This window comes from Neomonachus schauinslandi, chromosome 12 (genome assembly GCF_002201575.2).
Source record: "Neomonachus schauinslandi chromosome 12, ASM220157v2, whole genome shotgun sequence".
NCBI lineage: Eukaryota > Metazoa > Chordata > Mammalia > Carnivora > Phocidae > Neomonachus > Neomonachus schauinslandi.
In genome coordinates, this window is record NC_058414.1 from 40,776,192 (window position 1) to 40,795,294 (window position 19,103).

Genomic DNA, 19,103 nt, shown 5'->3' on the forward strand with positions numbered 1-19,103 from the left:
AAGACATTTAACTTTTTTGTGCTTTAGCTGAGAACATATCTACCTTGTGGATTATAGTAGAGCTCAATGAGTTAACACATAAAACATTCTTAGACCAGTGGCTGGCACGTGATGAACGTTCATTAAATGTTAGCTATTATTCTAGTGTGTGATAAAGTGAGGAACTACCACTGTTCTTAATGGGAAGTACTGGATGCAATTCTTGAATTTTTACTGGGTTTCATCTACTTTTTATAGAAGCTAGTATGCTTTTTGGACTGAGAGCACAAGGAAGCAGAGAGGGATGACTCCTCTAAGTGAAACTAAACCCTGCATATAGTGCCTAAAATCAAAGGAACCTTGTCAGTGTGGGCAGACACCAAGAGTAAACCAATCTGAAAACCCACTTCTCTCTCATTATCTCATGGAAATTAATAGAGAGTATCTGATGTAGACCCTTAAATTAACTGTTCCTGCTTAAGGTGTATTTATTTTTTTTCTGCCTAAGGTTTAAAACCTTGGTTTACTATGGGGTAAACTTAGGTTTTTGATAGTCATCCAAAATCTTCATATCTCTTCAGTCTCACTGCAGAATAAAAACTAAATTTACCACAGTGGATTGTTACATTAAGTCTGGTATTTATTTCTCCCAAGAGGCCATCTGCTTCTGGGGAAAGGCAACAGGGTGCCCTCCATTAATATATCTAACTGATGGTGTAATGATGTACAATTCCTTGTTAACCCTTGCAATTCAGTTATTGTCTTGGAACCTAAGATTGGATTCTCTTTTCACTGCATAACTACAAATCTAAGGATAGACTTTTATAAAAATATTGGCCTCTGGTTCAGGCCAGCTTCTAGACTTTGCTTTTGATGCCTTGAAGTTCTTTTGATCCATTAGTCAGTCTACTTGCCACAAAAACTCAAATTACTATAGTTAGAGTGGAAGGGATGGATTCTTCTGGTTCCAACTCTAAAACGTCCCAAGAGAACAGGTGTACTTGCAAAGTAAAGTTAGCCTTAAGTGTCGTCTATCTCAAGTTGTACAATCGGCGCAGGAGGGTGGAGCCCTCGCAACTGGCTTACCGGGGTGTGCGTGTGTCTTTGGGTGTCGGGGCACACGCAGGACACGCACGGACCCACTTTCCTACGGCAGCCCAATCAAACTCTCGCTCTCACCTCAAAGGCTGTCAACTCTCACGCCTCTCCCTGCGTCCACAACCAGCCCCCTCCTCACTCTCTACTCCCTCACGCCCCGCCTCCAAAGTAGCACGCACCACTCTCATTGGCAAGTGCTCCTCTCACTCCTACTCCCCAACCAATCACTCGAGTTCTGGTGGAGAGCGGCGGAGCCAATGGGAATGCTCGTTGCGGCAGCTGCCGGGTCCGAGGGCCGGGAGGCGGTGCCGGGGGCGGGGTGCGGGTGGAGAAATCAGTTGCCATTTGGAGTGAGGAGCAGGCGGAGGCGGCGGCGGCGGTGTTTGCGGTGGCGCGGGATCCGCGGAGAGCGAGACACCTCGAGGCCCTTTCCTCCTGTCCCGATCCCCAGAAGCAGGGGTCCGGGCCTGCGTGCAGTTGCTGGGCGATCCCGCGCGTGCAGCCCTGCGAGGCAGCGAGCGGCCCCCGAGGCTGCGTGATCCGGACTGTTGCCCCTCTCCCCTGTCAGCGCGATGCCCGGGGCGGCGGCGGCTCCGGGCTCCTCGCGGCCCCGGCCGTGACCGCCACACCGAGCACGGCCCGCCGGTTGGGGCCGTTGGGCGTTTGTTTTCGCAGCCTTCCCCTCCCCCCCCTCGCCGAGGCGGCGGGGGTGCGCGTTGGGAAGGGGGAGCCGAGAGACTCCTCCTCCTCCCCGATACCCCCGCCCCTCCCCCTTACACACTCGCACGCACTATCGCGCCGGCTCCCACACGCTCGCGCGCCTCCCGCTCTGCGCCTCCGTGTCGGCCGGCGTCGTCCCGGGCCCTCGGAGCCACCATGTCCACTGCCTCCTCCTCCAGTTCCTCTCAGACCCCTCATCCCCCGCCGCAGAGGATGCGGCGCAGCGCCGCGGGCTCCCCGCCCGCCGCCCCCTCCGCCGGCAACGGGAACGGTGCGGGCGGCGGCGTGGGTTGCGCCCCGGCTGCGGGAGCCGGCCGGCTGCTGCAGCCCATCCGCGCCACGGTGCCCTACCAGCTCCTGCGGGGCAGCCAGCACAGTCCCACGCGCCCACCCGCCGCCGCCGCCGCCGCCTCGCTGGGCAACCTCCCGGGGCCCGGTGCGGCCCGCGGCCCCAGCCCGCCCAGCCCGACGCTGCCGCCGGCCGCAGCCGCGGCCCCGACCGAGCAGGCGCCGCGGGCCAAGGGCCGCCCGAGACGGTCCCCCGAGAACCACCGGAGGAGCAACTCACCTGAGAGACGGAGCCCCGGCTCGCCCGTGTGCAGAGGTAGCGAGCCCAACCCTTCCGTCCTCCCGGGCTGCGTCTTCCCCGACGGTTCCCTCCGTGGAAACTTCAGCCTCTCCGGGCTTCTCTTTGCTAGTGCATTATCGAAGGTGTGAAAGTGGCTTTGGGAATCTCACCTCCCTGCGGTCGTTGCGGGGCTTGGAGGAGCGAACTGAAAAGCAACTTTTATTTGACCCACATGCCGCCCCTCAGATTTTATCTTCCATCACTCGCCTGCATCGAAAGGTTTTTCAGTTTGTGAGCTGATTAGCTCACTCATGTGTTTGCTGTTGGTAGCAGGGGAAGGAGGAGCTGGGCGAAACACTTAAAAATACACGCACACAAACTCTGGCAGCCGATAAGGTGGTGGTTGTAATCCACAGCCTCTTTGTGCTTTCCTACAAAGTTCCTAACGTGTCTGTGACTACTGGGATATATATATTTCTTCTTTTTTGGAAGGGTGATGGCATTAGTTATGAGGATATCTGTTGGATGTGTAGAAGAGACAGTTTTGGATATGCAATTGAAGTGTATAGTGTTTTGGTGGGGTGTTTTTTTTTTTTTTGGTCTCTTTTTTTCTACTTTATATAGTCATATGCATCAGAGCAGTACTTCGCTGAAAATCGTCTATGCCCAACTCAAGATTTTCATGGTAAATTTCTGAAGACCTATTTGTGGAGTGTGCTCACTTTTTCCTTCCATTTTTAAATACACTTAACAGTTCAGTTGAGCTGTTAAAGGATCTCAAGTTTCTTTTTTGTTAGGTGTCAAAGGTAATGGTGAGCTAGTGGATGCTGTCGGCTTCCCTTAATGTTTTGTGTTTTGGTTTGGTTTTGTTTATGTCTGGGGACACAGTGCATGATCTAGTTGGGTCCTGGGGGAGAAAAGGAAGATTAGCCAAAACAGGGACTTAAAGCTCATAAGGGAGAGTGGTGTAGCTAATATAATTAGATACCAGGCTAGAGCTACAGATGCTGCTGCTGCAGCAGCATTGTGGAGACAACTGATCATACCGAGTGGAAAACTCTCTGCTTGGAAGGGAAACACTGTGGAGCTCTGTACGTTGATGTGGTATGTGGAAATTTTTTTTTTTTTTAATGGAGCTTTTTAATGAAAGACCTAGACTTGGAGAAAGTGATTATGTTATGATGGATTGCAGTTTTGGTGGTGGTGTTTTTTTAATATTTCTGGCTGGTAATTAGCATGTTGCTAAGGCACTTGTTTTCAGACCACTTGATGGTGTGGCAGAGTAGGATGTAGTGCAGTGGTATGTGTACATGAGCACCAAGAAATACCTCCTGTAATCTGTATGCACCAGGAGGAATTTGCTCCCCCACTCCTCCCCCAGGTCAAGCCAGCTGCTGCAGAAACTGACATCCTCCAGCAAATCCTGAATGAATGAATGAAAACAACGTGATCGCCCTAATAATGACCACAACTGAACACACATCTTTGGCTGTATTTTATAGAAAAGGCCACCATTTTCTAACAGATTAATGCCATATGCAGCTCCCTTGCACATTTTCTGGAGCTATATGAAATGAGAGGTAAAAGAACAAATAGAAGGCAGCAGTTAGAGAAATTTTTGAGTGATTTAACTTCAACAGTGCATAGATTGAGTTTTGGGATTTTCTTTTAGGGACTAATGTAACAGCCATAGAATAAGCATTTCAGACTGTGTACAGAGGGTTTTGTGGGCAAAGTAAGAGTATTTGCTGCAACAGGATAATGGCCATCTAGTGCCTGCTCCCCTTTTGATAAACACTAACATCTTACAACATGTCATAGTACAACTTGTTTTTCTGCATCCTTCAAAAGCCTTAATTGCTTAAGAATTACATGGTCCATCATAAAGTAGTTTTAATGAAATTTGTGATCAGGCTTAAACTATCCCCCTTGTTGTAGTGTGGCATATCTGAGTTTAATGCAATTTTAATGTAATCATGATGAAAACACTTCCCTGAGTCTGGTTGTGCAGCAGACAGATTTGCATCACTACAGAGCTTGTATTGGGAATAGAAGAGGCTTTTCTGCTGTTTTTAACACCAGGTGGTTTTGTCAGTTTCTTACATTTAAGGGATTTTGAATGCAGGCTCTTGAGCCCCCAGTTCCCTGATTATATTACCTTTATGTTACTTCTCCACATCCCGCCTTGCTCCTCTCTACCCATATTAAAACTGTGCAACTAATCTATTCTGTTTAGCCATTTAAAATCCATTCTATGAACATTTGAACATTTTTTCAAACATTATCTACTCAGTTTCTTTTGAATTCTGTGAGGTTCTGACTTCAGTGGATTTTAGCCTCCACAGGTCAAGGCTCCTGCCGCCGCGGCCGCTGCTGCTGCAGACACTGACATCACTATACTGCATGAATGAAAAACAACAACGTGCTCCATTTCTTGCTCTCCACCTCCTTCCTTTTCTGCACACTCCTCTGTGTGTGTGTGTGTGTGTGTGTGTGTAAGATGGTGTTACACTGCATTTGAAACTACATTTAAAAATGTTAAATTAAGTAGCTGGTGGTTCAAGGGATATGTATGTAGTATAGAGGCATATTGTTTACAAAAAGCTTCAAGTGCTATGAGCATTTAGACTGGAGATGTCATAATTGAGCATTCAGTATTTTTTTTTTTATCTGGACTGGTGGTTATGGAAGAAAATACAGAAGCTTTAAACACTTTTCTTTGTAATTGTTTTACCAAGAAGAAATTATGGAACAACATGATTTCTAAACATGTTGGATCATTATTATTTCCCTCTTAAACATTCTTACTATGCATATTTATAGGGTTAAATCAGTAGTAATAAAGAAAGGATACTCAGATTATTTCACAAAGCTGAAGAAAAGCTGAATTCTGTAAAGAGGTACAATCAAATTTTAATATATTAGTTTATAAAATTCAACAAGATGGCAGTTTTCTTTATTTTTGTAGCACAGTTTTAGATAATTTAAAAGGGTATCATAACAGAAGACACATACATCTTTACCTGGACTTTTACAAATTAAAACTATCTTGTTTATGCATGTGGATCATATTTTTGTTTGTATTTTTTAAAACTTCAAGGTTTGTTATTTATATTCATTTCTTTACTTCTGCCATTAGCAAAATGTCACCCTCCCCCTTGTTTGGTTCTGAAGGGTTTTGAAGTGGTGAATGACAAGCTGCTGAATGCATCCTCAGGCTCCCTGTGATGTGTTTGTAATAGATGTAAAATCATAAAGTATTATGCAAATAGTTATTTTTTTGTAATGGTAATACATAAAGTCTACCTTTGAAATAAATAGGACAACTCAAATGAGAATATAGCAGGATGTTAGTGTTAAAAATTAATAATCTGTAAGCTAAAATCATATGTAATAACCAAAGAAAATAAAGTTGCTTTTTTCTGAAACCTCAGAGCAAAACCTATGGATTTAGAAACCTAGCAAATGCTCACAATTTTACTGTGCAAGATAAGATAGTAAGTAGCAGATCCTATTGTGGTTTTTTTTTTTTAAAGGATTGAGCATTAGGATGAATTATAAATTCTAAAAGATATAAAATCAGTTGCATTAGAGTACTCTGGATGGACAATACTGCTGATTCTTAAGTGTACCAAATCTAGTTAAAAAAACATGGAAGAGCTTGTAATTTATATGGCTCCTGTTATGGAAAATAGCATGTGTTGATTCCTGGTTTAACATAACATTTATTTAGGCTTAATATGCTAGCAGATTACTGACTAACTCTAGAGTGAAATTTGATTAGAATTTTTCATGATTATTATTGAGAGCTTTATTGTTTTATGCATTAAGAAGTTATGATTGTATTTTAAAAGAAAATACAAAGCCAGCCAGCATGTAATGTTGAATGACTTCATGCAATGTGTACGTGTATGTCTTTGTGTTTTAATCAATTAATTTGCTTTCAGTTTTTTAATCTTTTCATTAAATTTTCCCTTTTGAGTCATTTTTATGCTATGCTCAGTTTGTGGAATGCAACATTTTTAATTACTTTTTTCTCCCCTCAGTTTTTAGAGATACTCAGACATTCTCTTCATACAAAGTTACCTCTCAGGGTATTCTTAGAAATTAAAGTCCTTCTCATGGCCCCCTCTTTTAAAATTAATTTTCTTTGAGTGCTTAGAGGAAATTATTTCAAAGCTTTCCTGTACTTGAGTAAAAATAGTTAAGAGTTGTAGGGTTTTTTGTTTTGTTTTGTTTCTAAAATGACAGGTTTCAAATACTGGTTTTTGAGAAAGGTTTTAGGCCTTTGAGAACTACACTAAGTATCAGCAGCATTGATTATTTAGCTTTTCCCATCAGTTATGGTGCATAAGATTTCTAGTTCACTTAAATAGATAAGTGAAATTATAGGAGTTATTTCTTCTTAAACTACTGTCTTATGTTCAAAGATTATATTCCTCTCAAATAATGTATGCTAAGCATATTGAATATCATACACCTAAGATATATAAAAGCACCTTGGTCAATTTAACTGTATGTGTAGTTTTGTGTGTGTATATTGAGCTAAAGATGATTTCATTATTTACAGTACTTATTACAGAAGGACATGTCATTCACTGCAGTGTACATTTCTTCGAGGATTTAATGCAAATTAGGAATTATGCATTGGGAAATGCTGAAGAGTAATGACATCCTTGTGGTCTTTATTTTATTTGTGATAATGCAGACTAAATGTGAATAAGAAAACAAATAATTGGGCTCCATGGCAATGAATAACAATGGAAATAAATGGTAGTGTTCAGTAAATGGCTAATAGGAGAAGGTTTTTCTTAAGTCTGAAATTTAAACAAATTTCTAGACACCTGTTTTATCAAAACTTTCACATGTCGCTAATAGTCTGCCAAAGAGTATATACTGACAGCCATGATAGTCTTAATTTTAGTTCAGTCTTTTCTCCAGTGTTTAAAATTGCTGGACACCACCAAGACAGGCTTTTCCACAGCACCTGTGCTGGCGCTGTTGTATTTTGTCTTCAATATATAATTTTGTTATTAAATGATAAGGAAACCGAATCAGTGGTGCTGTTTCTGTCCTTTTATACTTGTATTTTAACAAGAGGTTGATTTTGAGACTGATGGTCTTTTAATTGAGTTTGCCAAAAGTGGAGGAAAGAGATAACACTACTCACCTATTAATAATGGGGAGCCTGAGGAACTGATGGAAGAGCCAGAAATCCCCTCCACCCTTTATCTGGACCCCTTAAACTGACCATGAGTCCACCCATCATCCGGCTGATTCTGAAAGAATAAGATTTGTGCTTATTCTGCAAAACAGATCAGAAAGAAAGAAAATAAGGGTTTTCCTTACATTATGAACAATTGTAGAGAAAAATACCTCTCCAGTATTTCGGTTTAGGGACAAACATGGCAGATACCTTTGAGCAGTGTTGTTTTCAAAGGAATGTTATTGAGGCAAATAACAGGAGGAGGCAAGTTCATGAATACCTGAGTAACTTCCCCTGTATTATGTTGTGTCTCTAGTTGTAGGTAGAAAGGAAGAAAGCATTTTAGTGCTTTTTTATATACTAGGCAATGTATATGTTCATTTATCAAGGAAGTGCATTTGAAGTGCAAATCTTCTGATTCCAGATCTAGCGTTTATTCCACAAGACTATCCCATTGCTCCTAACTCAAAAAGACTGATATTGGTGACCAGCTGTGATTTCTGAGCTAGAAGAATTACTAAAGAATAGGTTTTCTGTTTTCACAGCACTATTACACTTTGCTAGGATGTGCCTTGACATTTTCAGAATGTCTAAACATGTAAGACACGGGATGGTGAATGTAACCGGAATAGAATATATATGGATTGGTCGTATTTCTCCATTTGTTCTTAAAAGTGTAAGTGTGTGTGAGAGAGGGCAAGAAAGTGAGAAATCCTTCTTCCTAAGGACTCAGGGATATGAACTTGACTGTTTCTGGCCCTCTTCCCATCTAGAATTTGTGCTGTCCTTGAATCATAGTGAGAAGTACTTTTCTCCACGAATGTTAGAAGTTAGTTACACATGGTGGTAAAGTAATGAATGCTTCAGGAATCACTAAGCAGAGACTGGTCTCAAGTGATTGTCTCAGCAACTGGTGCTAGGTTAATTCAGCCCTCCCAAGAGCTAAGAAGTTATCACTGCAATTTGTGGGTTTGAACTGTGAATGTTTGTAGCTTAATGAAGTGCCACCATGTTGTACCTTAATGATGGCTCACCAAAAATAAGGATGAATGGAAGAAACTGGTGAAACCCACTATTGTGTGGCAAAATCAGTGTCCAAAATTGTCTTAACAAGTCATTAAAATTAAATCTACTAAACATCTGAATGTTTCATAAACTGCTACAACTTGCTGCCTAGTGTTACTAAAGATCAAATACCTACCACCTACTGACAGTAATAACTCCTTATTTAGCTGGTATAACCACAGGGAGAACTTTTGTGAATAGTCCATATAGCTAATTTTAACTTTTACATTACTAAGAAATAAACTTTCTAAAGGTATCATGCACTTGTTTTCTTAAGCAGAACAAACAAAACATAAGTGAACTCTTTGTGGCTTGTTTAGCTTTATTAATACTTACATACCTAACAAAATAATTATTATAGATCGTATTGAATATAAGATTGAATGAGCATTGACTGACAACTAGAGTTGCCCTATAACTGATTCTATAAATTTGCTTTTGGGATTGTCTTTTTTTTTTTTTTAAGAGATGGAGAGAGAGAATCTTAAGCAGGTTCCATGCCCAGTATGGAGTCCGATACAGGGCTCAGTCTCATGACCCTGAGATGAAATCAAGAGTTGGATGCTTAACCCGACTGAGCCACCCAGGTGCCCCGGGATTGTCTTTTTTCTGATGAAAGTGGAATGAAGCAATGTGTGACTACGTTATTCCTTAATAGAATAACCTAGCTCTTTTCTCCAGAATAGTCACATTAAAGTCCAGGTTATTTCCTAAATGGTACTATAAGAGTCTTAGAAACAAAAAGGTATACTGGAAAAATATTAAATTTGGAGTTAAGAGACTTGGGTTCTATTTTCAGTTTTAACATTTGACTTACAGCAAGTCACCAACTCTTGACATCTTATTTTCTCTGTCTTTAAAGTGAGAGGTGGGGGGGCACCTGGGTGGCTTAGTCGGTTAAGTGTCTTCCTTCTGCTCAGGTCATTATCCCAGGGTCCTGGGACGGAGCCCCGCATTGGGCTATCTGCTCAGCAGGGAGCCTGCTTCTCCCTCTGCCTCTCTCTCTGTCTCTCATTAATAAATAAATAAAATTTTTTAAAAATGAAGTGAGAGGTGGGATTGTTAAGATTTTGGTTAGAGAAAAAATTCTGAAAGGAAAAATGTTATTAAACTAAATAATTTTTTGTAAGTATTCCCCCCCAGCTTTATTGAGGTATGACTGAGAAATAAAAATTGTATATATTTAAAGTGTACAGTATGATGGTTTTATCTATGTATACACCATGAAATGATTATCACAGTCAAGCTAATTAACACATCCATCACCTCACATAGTTACTGTTTGTTTTGGTGTACGATGAGAACACTTAAGATCTACTCTTGACAAATTTCAAGTATACAATACAGTATTATTAACTAGAGTCACTGTGCTGTGTAGTATTCATCATTATTTACCCAGAACTTGGTCATCTTGTAATTGAAAGTTTGTACCCTTGACCTGTATCTTCCCATTTCTCTCACCTGCAAGACCCTGGAAACCACCACTGTACTCTCTGCTTCTATAAATTTGACTTTTTTACATTCCAGTTGTGAGATCATACAGTATTTGTTTTTCCGTGTCTGGCTTATTTTATTTAGTACAATGTTCTCCAGGTTCATCTGTGTTGCCAGTGGCAGGATTTCCTTCTTTTTTTTTTTTTTTTTAAGGCTGTATAATGTGTGCACACATGTGTGACATTTTCTTTATCCATTCCTCCATCAATGGACATTCATGTTATTTCTGTATCTTGGCTATTGTGAATAATGCAATGAATGTGGGAGGGCAGATATCTCTTTAAGATACTGATTTCATTTCCTTTGGATGTATATACCCAGAAGAAGGATTGCTGGATCATATGATAGTTCTAATTTTAGTGTTCTGAGGAACCTCTATACTGTTCTTTTTTTCCCTCCAAGATTTTATTTAAATTCAAATTAGTTAACATGTAGAGTAGTATTAGTTTTCAGAAATAGAATCTAGTAATTCATCACTTACATATAACACCCAGTGCTCATCACAAGTGCCCTTCTTAATGCCCATCACCCTTTAATACATCCCCCACTCCCCTCCCCTCCAGCAAACCTCAGTTCTCTATCTTTAATAAGAGTCTGTTATGGTTTGCCTCCCTCTCTGTTTTTATCTTATTTTTCCTTCCCTCCCTCTATGTTCATCTGTTTTGTTTCTTAAATTCCAAGATGAGTGAAATCACATGGTATTTGTCTTTCTCTGACTGACTTATTTTGCTTAGCATAATACCCTGTAGCTCTATCCATGTCATTGCAGATGGCAAGATTTCATTCTTTTTGATGGCTGAGTAATATTCCATTCCATTACACACACACACACACACACACACACATCTTTATCCATTCATCAGCCAATGGACATTTGGGCTCTTTCCATACTTTGGCTGTCGTTGATAGTGCTGTTATAAACACTGAGGTGCATGTGCCCCTTTGAATCAGTATGTCTGTATCCTTTGTATAAATACCTAGGAGTGCAATTTCTGGATCATACGGTAGTTCAGATAGTTCTACTTTTAACTTTTGGAGGAACCTCCATACTGTTTTGCAGAGTGGCTGCACCAATTTGCATTGCCACCAACAGTGTAAGAGGGTTCTCCTTTCTCCACATCCTTGCCAACATCTGTTGTTTCCTGAGTTGTTAATTTTAGCCATTCTGACAGGTGTGAGGTGGTATCTCATTGTGGTTTTGATTTGTATTTCCCTGATGATGAGTGATGTTGAGCGTTTTTTCATGTGTCTGTTAGCATCTGTATGTCACCTTTGGATAAATGTCTCTGTTCATGCCTCTGCCCATTTTTTAACTGGATTATTTTTTGAGTATTGAGTTTGATAGGATACTAGCCCTTTATCAGAAATATCATTTGCAAATATCTTCTCCCATTCCATCAGTTACCTTTTAGTTTTATTGCAGAAGCTTTTTATCTTGATGAAGTCCCAGTAGTTCATTTTTGCTTTTGTTTCTCTTGCTTCCGGTGACATGTCTAGTAAGAAGTTGCTATAGCTGAATCACAGAGTTTGCATCGAATGTGTAGATTGCTTTGAGTAGTATAGACCTCTTAACAATGTTTGTTCTTCCAATCCATGAGCATGGAATGGTTTTCCATTTCTTTGTGTCTTTTTCAATTTCTTTTGTAAGTGTTCTGTAGTTTTCAGCATACAGGTCTTTCACCTGTTTAGTTAGGTTTATTCCTAGGAATCCTACGGTTTTTGGTGCAATTGTAAATGGGATTGATTCCTTGATATCTCTTTCTGCTTCTTCATTATTGGTATATGGAAATGCAACAGATTTCTGTACATTGATTTTATATCCTGCCACTTTGCTGAATTCATGTATTAGTTCTTCCATTTTTTTTTTTTTGGTGGAGTCTTTTGGGTTTTCTACATAGATATACTGTTTTCTGTTCCCACCAATTTACGTTCCCACCAATGGCATACAAGTGTTACCTTTTCTCCACATCCTTGCCAATACTTTTTATCTCTTACCTTTTGATAATAGCCATTCTAGCAGGTGTGAGCTGGTATCTCATTGTGATTTTAATTTGCATTTCCCTGATGATTAGTGGTGTTGAGCACCTTTTCACATACCTGTTGGCCATTATATGTCTTCTTTGAAAAATGTCCATTCAACTCTTTTGCCCATTTTTTAATTGGGTTGTTTTTTTGTTTTGTTTTGTTTTTTTGCTGTTGATTTGTAAGAGTTCCTTATATATTTTAGGTATTAACTCCTTATCAAATGTATGGTTTACAGATATTTTCTCCCATTCCATAGCTTGCCTTTTCATTTTATTGATTTTTTTTTCCTTTACTGTGCAGGAGCTTTTTAGTTTGATGTAGTCCCACTTATTTATTTTTGCTTTTGTTGCTTTACTTTTGGTGTATATCCAAAATGTCATTGCCAAGACTGATGTCAAGGAGATTTTTCCCTCTATTTTCTCCTAGGAGTTTTACAGCTTTGGGTCTTATTTTTAAGGCTTTAATCCATTTTGAGTTAATTTTGTATTTGGTAATAAGAAGATGGTCTGATTTCATTCTTTGGCATGTGGATATCCAATTTTTCCAACACCATTTATTGAAGAGATTGTCCTTTTGTGTGCCATTGTGTGTTCTTGGCACCCTTGTCAAAGATTAGTTGACCATACATCTTTGAGTTTATTTGTGGGCTCTCTGTTCTGTTCCATTGGTCTATGTGTCTGTTTTTTGTACCAGTACCATATTGTTTTGATTACTGTTGTATAGACTAGATAATTCTTAGTAAAATGATCATTTATTGAGCTTTTATGTCAGCCACTAGTCTTCACTGAAACCTAGTGTAAAGTACTTTTATAGCTTCTCTGTGTAAATGACATCCTACAAGTTAAGTAATTGCCCAAGGTCAGGCAGCATGCACATAAGGCCCAGAGGGCCCATATAACTCTTAAGTCCCGACTTCAAGTTAACTGAGAGTTGCTTTTGGAACCCAGTTCATTATGGGACAGGAAAGCAAGCATAATGGGTTATCCCATTGCTTATACAGTTAAGTCAGAGAAAGGCCAAAAATAGCATTAGAGGGTTGGGTGAAGAGAAAGCTAAATGGGACTAGACTCTAGGGTCCATAGAACTTAAAATAGTTGCAAGTATTCCCAATGATTCAGGCCTCAGGTATGCATATAAGAATGTTGTAGCATTTCAAAACCTTATTATGCCATTAATAAGCCTTCCTTTTGGTCCTAAAAGGATCTACCACTTTGTTAAAGCAGAATTTAGATTTCATTTTTTTAAAACTGCCTTTCATATGAATTCTCAAAATCTGGATCGAATAAGGTCTTTTGTATTTTCTTATTTGACAGTTTAAACTTTACATGTCTAATAAAGCATCATAAGGCTCCATTCATCCCTAACTTGATTCTTTACTCTTGCCATCCTTTGATATTTTAGCAGCATTCAAAATAGTACCTTTTTACATATCACTCTCATGGCAAAACAACAAGGTGCACTATCTTCTCAACTTATAACTGCCTGAACTCTTTCACTTTCTCTGGGTTTGCTGATGTGATCCAGAAAAGATATTCTGAGCTCCATTTTAGTAATATCTTCCATGGTGATTTGGGGTTTTGTGTTTTTTTTTTTTTTCAGTGTCATTTTTGCTTATTGTAAGCTCTCTTTAATAGTCAGTGTGGAACATGAGCCATTTCATAAGTAACATTAGAAATGATATTTTTATTGTTATGATATTGAAAGTGTTGTATAGAGTCTGTGTGATGGATTGAGTTTTTCATGATATTCTGTAATTAACTTTTCTAGTTAAATACATCAGTTTATAAGTTGAATCAGTGAAGTAATATTTCGATTTTAGAAGATAATAAAAACTGGTAGGGCTCAGTTGCTCAGGGTTACATCAGGTCTAGCCATAAAAAACTTTGCTAGTCTCATGTATACCTGTGCAGGGATCTTTCCATGAAGGTACAAAAAGATCATAGTGAAATACAGATTTGTTTATATATGAGCTGATAGTCTGTAAACAAAATATTTTTACAGTATCTTTGAGGGTTCTGTGACAATGTCATTTTCTTCTAAAGTATAGCTGGAGGCAATCTGATATCTTGCTGTGAAAAGAATCAGCTGTAAGTTAGACTATTTAAGTGTCTAACATTTACTAAATAGAGGTTAGCAAACATTGCTAAATGCAGTTTCATTAGTTTCTTAGAAGTGGGGGATTAGACTGTGCTCAGAAATAAGGTTTTTTGAAAACTACAGTATTCTGCAATATTTTGATTAGATGGCTTAAAAAACATTTTAAAATCCTTTACATGCCAGAGTGACCCATTATTAAAAAACAAAACCAAACCAAACCTCTAGTCAGTCACATTTGCTTACTCTTTGGCTTTTTGGTTAACATATGGCCAAAGTTTAATGTAGCTTTAATGTAATTTCCATAACTGTTCATTCATTCAAGAAATGTTTCAATTACTGTACTAGTTGCTGGCAATATGTTGGTGAGTAAAACTAATGGAATTCCTCCTTTTTTAACACAATAAATATTTTTTGAGTCCCCACTGTATCTGAGGAACTCTGACCCTTACAGAATACATATTCTAGGTACAGTTGATATGCTCACATTTATATTTCGCAACGAAGTCAGTTCATTTAAAATCTGCCAAGATTTTAACCCACTCTTTTCTCTGAGCTTTGGGCTTCACATATGAATTATGTTCCTTTGCTTGCTTTTCTAAGTTAAGTTGAACTTTTTGGTATTTATTGAATACCAAATATTCTTTTTATATGTGTTTTCTTTCGTTAGATGAAGCCTAGGAGACCTTCCTTCTGTGGCTTTTCTATAATATATCTAGGTCTAACTTACATTCTTGCATGGATGTACAATATTCTGCTATAGTTGGCCTAGGATTACATCATTGACACTTTCTGTGCACACATATACCCAGATACCCTCTCGGTATTCTGAACGTTATTGCTGGATGTGACTTTTTGTATAGAAATGTAGTAGTATGTAGTAATGATGTGTGGTGATACCTGGACACTGATGGCTTGTGAGCCTATTGAAATGAGTACAACTTGGTTTTGGCTAAATATCTGCTATTATTGAGCTAGAAGAGAATGGAAAATAAGCTTTTCATATGTTGTATTACCAGTAATTGATACCTTGGTTGAATGCACAATGACTTATTTGTCTTTACTATACTCAGAATTCAGTTTTCATTTTTATCTATTCATAAAAGTTTTTATCTTAAAGAATTATTAGCCTTAAAGTCTTTAGTATTAGTATTTGGTTATATTAGTTAATCTTTAAGACAGTTGTCCTGTTCTACTTTGTGCTAAGCCAAGTGGTCAAAAATAACATCTTTATACAGATATTCCCATTTAATGGAGTAAGTATTACACCTAATTTCATGGTAAAACAGATGTTAGGTGAAGTGTATGTTCTGGGTCAGTTTTTTTGTTGTTGTTGTTTATGGAGCATTGAAGAAATTCTTATAATCCCTGAATATAACCATATAATAAACCATGTAAAATTGTATGTAGGAGTTTTAGAAAATAGGAAGGCATAGGAAAAGTAATGAAATAAATTATTGTTAATATTTGCTGTGTCATTTAAAATCACTATTCCATTCTTGAATTAAGTGCTTCAAAATGTAAAAGAAAGTAAATATAGATTATGGTAGCTGAATTTTCGATGAGACTGACTGTATCATTCCCATAGTTAATATAGCAATTCAAGAGACTTTAACAGTTTACTTATGATTTTTCCTCCAAGCATTGTCTTAATGTTTCTGTAATTCTGTATTCAGAGTAATTTTGGTGGATGTGCGTGCTTCACCAAATAGCACCTTGTCATTTTTAGTGTTCCAGTGTGGAGCATAGTGGCTGGTACTTAGAAAGCCCTGCAGCAAACACTTGATAAATCTTTACATAGGAATTACGAGAGATTTATTTTGGGTATATAAGGGTTCAAATCACTGAACAGTCATTTTTATGACATGCAGTCTTATAGGTATCTGGCAAAGATGAAAATTAATAGATTACATTTGTGTTGCCATTTTCTAAAATCCCTAAATGTTTGGGGAACTGATGGCTTTTATCTTCATTTAGGGCCTATCATTCAGTGGTAGTATGGAAGGTTGGAAAAGCACTGATTTAAACCTTCATATGAAATGGGAGCTGGGTGCTCCTGCTGGTAGAAATAGGTAGGACGAGGATGGATGATGTCAGGACAGTCCACATTTTGAAAGATGGAGAATACACTACTACAGAGTGAGTTTCTAAGTTACAGTGAGAGTTCTGTTAAGTGAATTTTGCCCTGTTGAGGCTGTGTGGAATCAGCTTCTAAAGCTGTTAAATTTAGAGAAACTAAAGTTATCATTCCCCAAATTCGATGGGCTTTTTCAATTAAAATTCTAAGTGTTTTTACAGTCTTTCATAAAGATCATGATTATACTAAGCTCCAAGTAAGGAGAATATAAATTACATATTAATTTGTGCTGCATTATAATGTAAAAAAATTTTAACTGTAGAGTGGATTTTGGGGTAATTATTTGCTTTAGAGAATGTCTAACTTACGTGCAAGTAAAATTATTCAATTTACCAAAGTGTTATTTACACAAACTTTTTAGGAAGTCAGTTACACAAGGTTGAGGTTCATCTGAGGTTGTAAAAACATATTACTGAATAGTGTAATTTCTCATTGCTGCATAAAATGTTCTACTGACATTTAGCAGAATTAACTAATATCCTAAGACGTTGTTACAAATGAGCATGAATAGATATTTTCCATTCCCTTTCTAGTCTGAATTTAAAGGTTCTAAGAAATTTGGTATTCAACTAACCCCTAAAAGGGAAAGAACTCATATGCACTAATGATTTTATGTCTCACATTTCTCTGTGGAAAGATATGCTTTTAAATTAGATAAATATTCCAAGGCTTTTTCTGGAATATTTTGTCCTTATAAAAAGAAGTTATTCAGTTATAATCTCCTAGCAAACTGTTTCTAACCAGCTTCATGGAGGAAGTATTTCTTCCTTCATGAAAAACTTCCACAAAGTCTTCTACTGTTACTAGTGTCAAGAAGACAAAGCAATAAGTAAGCATAATTAGACTAGAAAGATGATTAGTGCTGTGGATCATGATTTTATTTATAATTGTATATTACTATAGGCTGATTTTAACTTAGTTTTTTTATATACTTATGGACCAGGAAATTAATTAACCAACTAATATGTTCATTCTGAAGGTCTATACAGTATGGGAATGGGGGTGTGTGTGTGTGTATGTGTGTGTATGTAAAAGAAGTCCCTTAAGTTCACATTCATTTATCAGCAATTACTGGGTAATCACTGGCTCCTGATACTTTTCTCCATACAGAGTAGAGATTCATGGTCATCTTTTCACAATACTTTAAGTACTTTCAATATACTGGTGGTAGTGACTTAGGGATTTGGCTTATCTCATGAAAGATGAAAGCAGTGGACATATAACTAGGTATAATTCTAAACATCTCCCTTGTGATTATGGGGAAACTTGCTATTTATCATGTTACAGTTATATTTCCTTCCTGGAGGCACGTCTTGAATGCTGACTTCTTTGACTAAACTGTTTACTTCAGGGTTATTTGGTAAAAAAAATAAGTTTGTTGGGTTGGTTTGGAGAAACATATTAATCAGTTCAAATATAAATTCCCTTTTCTAAATTATCTAACAGTTTAGAATGCCAACCCAGTTATATGCAGTTTAATTTTATTAACAAATGTATGATAATTTTCTCTGAAGTTGGCTTTGTGATTTTTGAGCAGAAGATTATGTTGGTATTTAATTTCAAAGTTTAAACAAGCACTGAAAGGTGTAATTGCATTTCTGCAGACAGGAGAGGGTATTCTAAGTGGGACCTGTGTATAGCAAATTAAAATAGACATTATCCTTACATTCTGCAAGTTGTCACATCATTATAAATGTGTTTGGTTGTTTTGCTCATGCTCTTTATCTTCTTGTTAGTCTTGTTACCATCTGTATAAAAGGTTTTAATTTAAAGTGTATTCAGCCGGGGCACCTGGGTAGCTCGGTCGGTTAAGCATCTGCCTTTGGCTCAGGTCAGGATCCCAGGATCCTGGGATTGAGGCCAGAATCGGGCTCCCTGCTCAGTGGGGAGCGTGCTTCTCCCTCTCCTCCTGCTTGTGCTCTCTCTCTCTCTCTGTCAAATAAATAAAATCTTTAAAAGAAAATAAAGTGTATTCAACCTATGTTTCACAGCGTGGAATATATCATACTCTCTTAGTTAACATGCTTTTAAAACGTGGCCTATTTTTCTATGCTACTGAGAGAAAAACAATAACTTATTAATAACTTTTACCCGATATAATTCCAAATTTGGGTCATGTGCTCTAATTATTCATATATAATAAGATATGATTAGGAGTACAGTTATCAAGGTAAAGAATATCAAATGAGTTAAGTTTAAACTCAGAGATTTGGTACAGAAATGGAGTTGAATGGTTTCTTTTATTTGCTAATTGGCACTATGGAACACAACCTTGATTAAGACTTTCAGACCCAGGGCATCATTGGGTTAAGTTCTTACTTCCTGTCAGTGTAATCATTGACTTTTTCTTCCTCTCTCATTTCTCCCATCCTGCTCATCACTGTATCTTGTCCCATCTCCTCTGAATTATGTCCTGAATCTGGTGGCTGCTTTCCATCCTTTCCATGTTAATTATTGTTGCTTGTACTGTTGTCCCTAAAACCTCCCATCTTTAATCAAGCCATCATACTGCTATAAGTACAGTCTTTCTTAAAAAAGAAAAATCTGAAGTTTAAAATCCTTAGCTTGGCATAAAAGACTCATCTTGGCACCCTCTGTCGTGTACCTCATGTTCTTTGCGAACTGAACTCACTTTTTATTGTTAATGGTGTTATCCTTTTATAGCTCCATACTTTGAATACATGTTCCTTGTCAGGGTAGGGTACAATAGATTACCT

General features: G+C 38.2%; 1 protein-coding gene across 1 annotated transcript in view; it reads left to right on the top strand.

Moving 5' to 3' along the window:
- Positions 1-930: 930 nt before the first annotated feature.
- The window catches only part of GLCCI1 (glucocorticoid induced 1), a 112,529-nt gene continuing 94,356 nt past the window's right edge, over positions 931-19,103 (top strand). Inside the window, exons 1-2 of the mRNA XM_021689535.1 lie at positions 931-1,069; positions 1,439-2,401. Of these exons, the coding sequence (XP_021545210.1) occupies positions 931-1,069; positions 1,439-2,401 (1,102 nt within the window). The remainder of the gene's footprint in view (positions 1,070-1,438; positions 2,402-19,103) is intronic.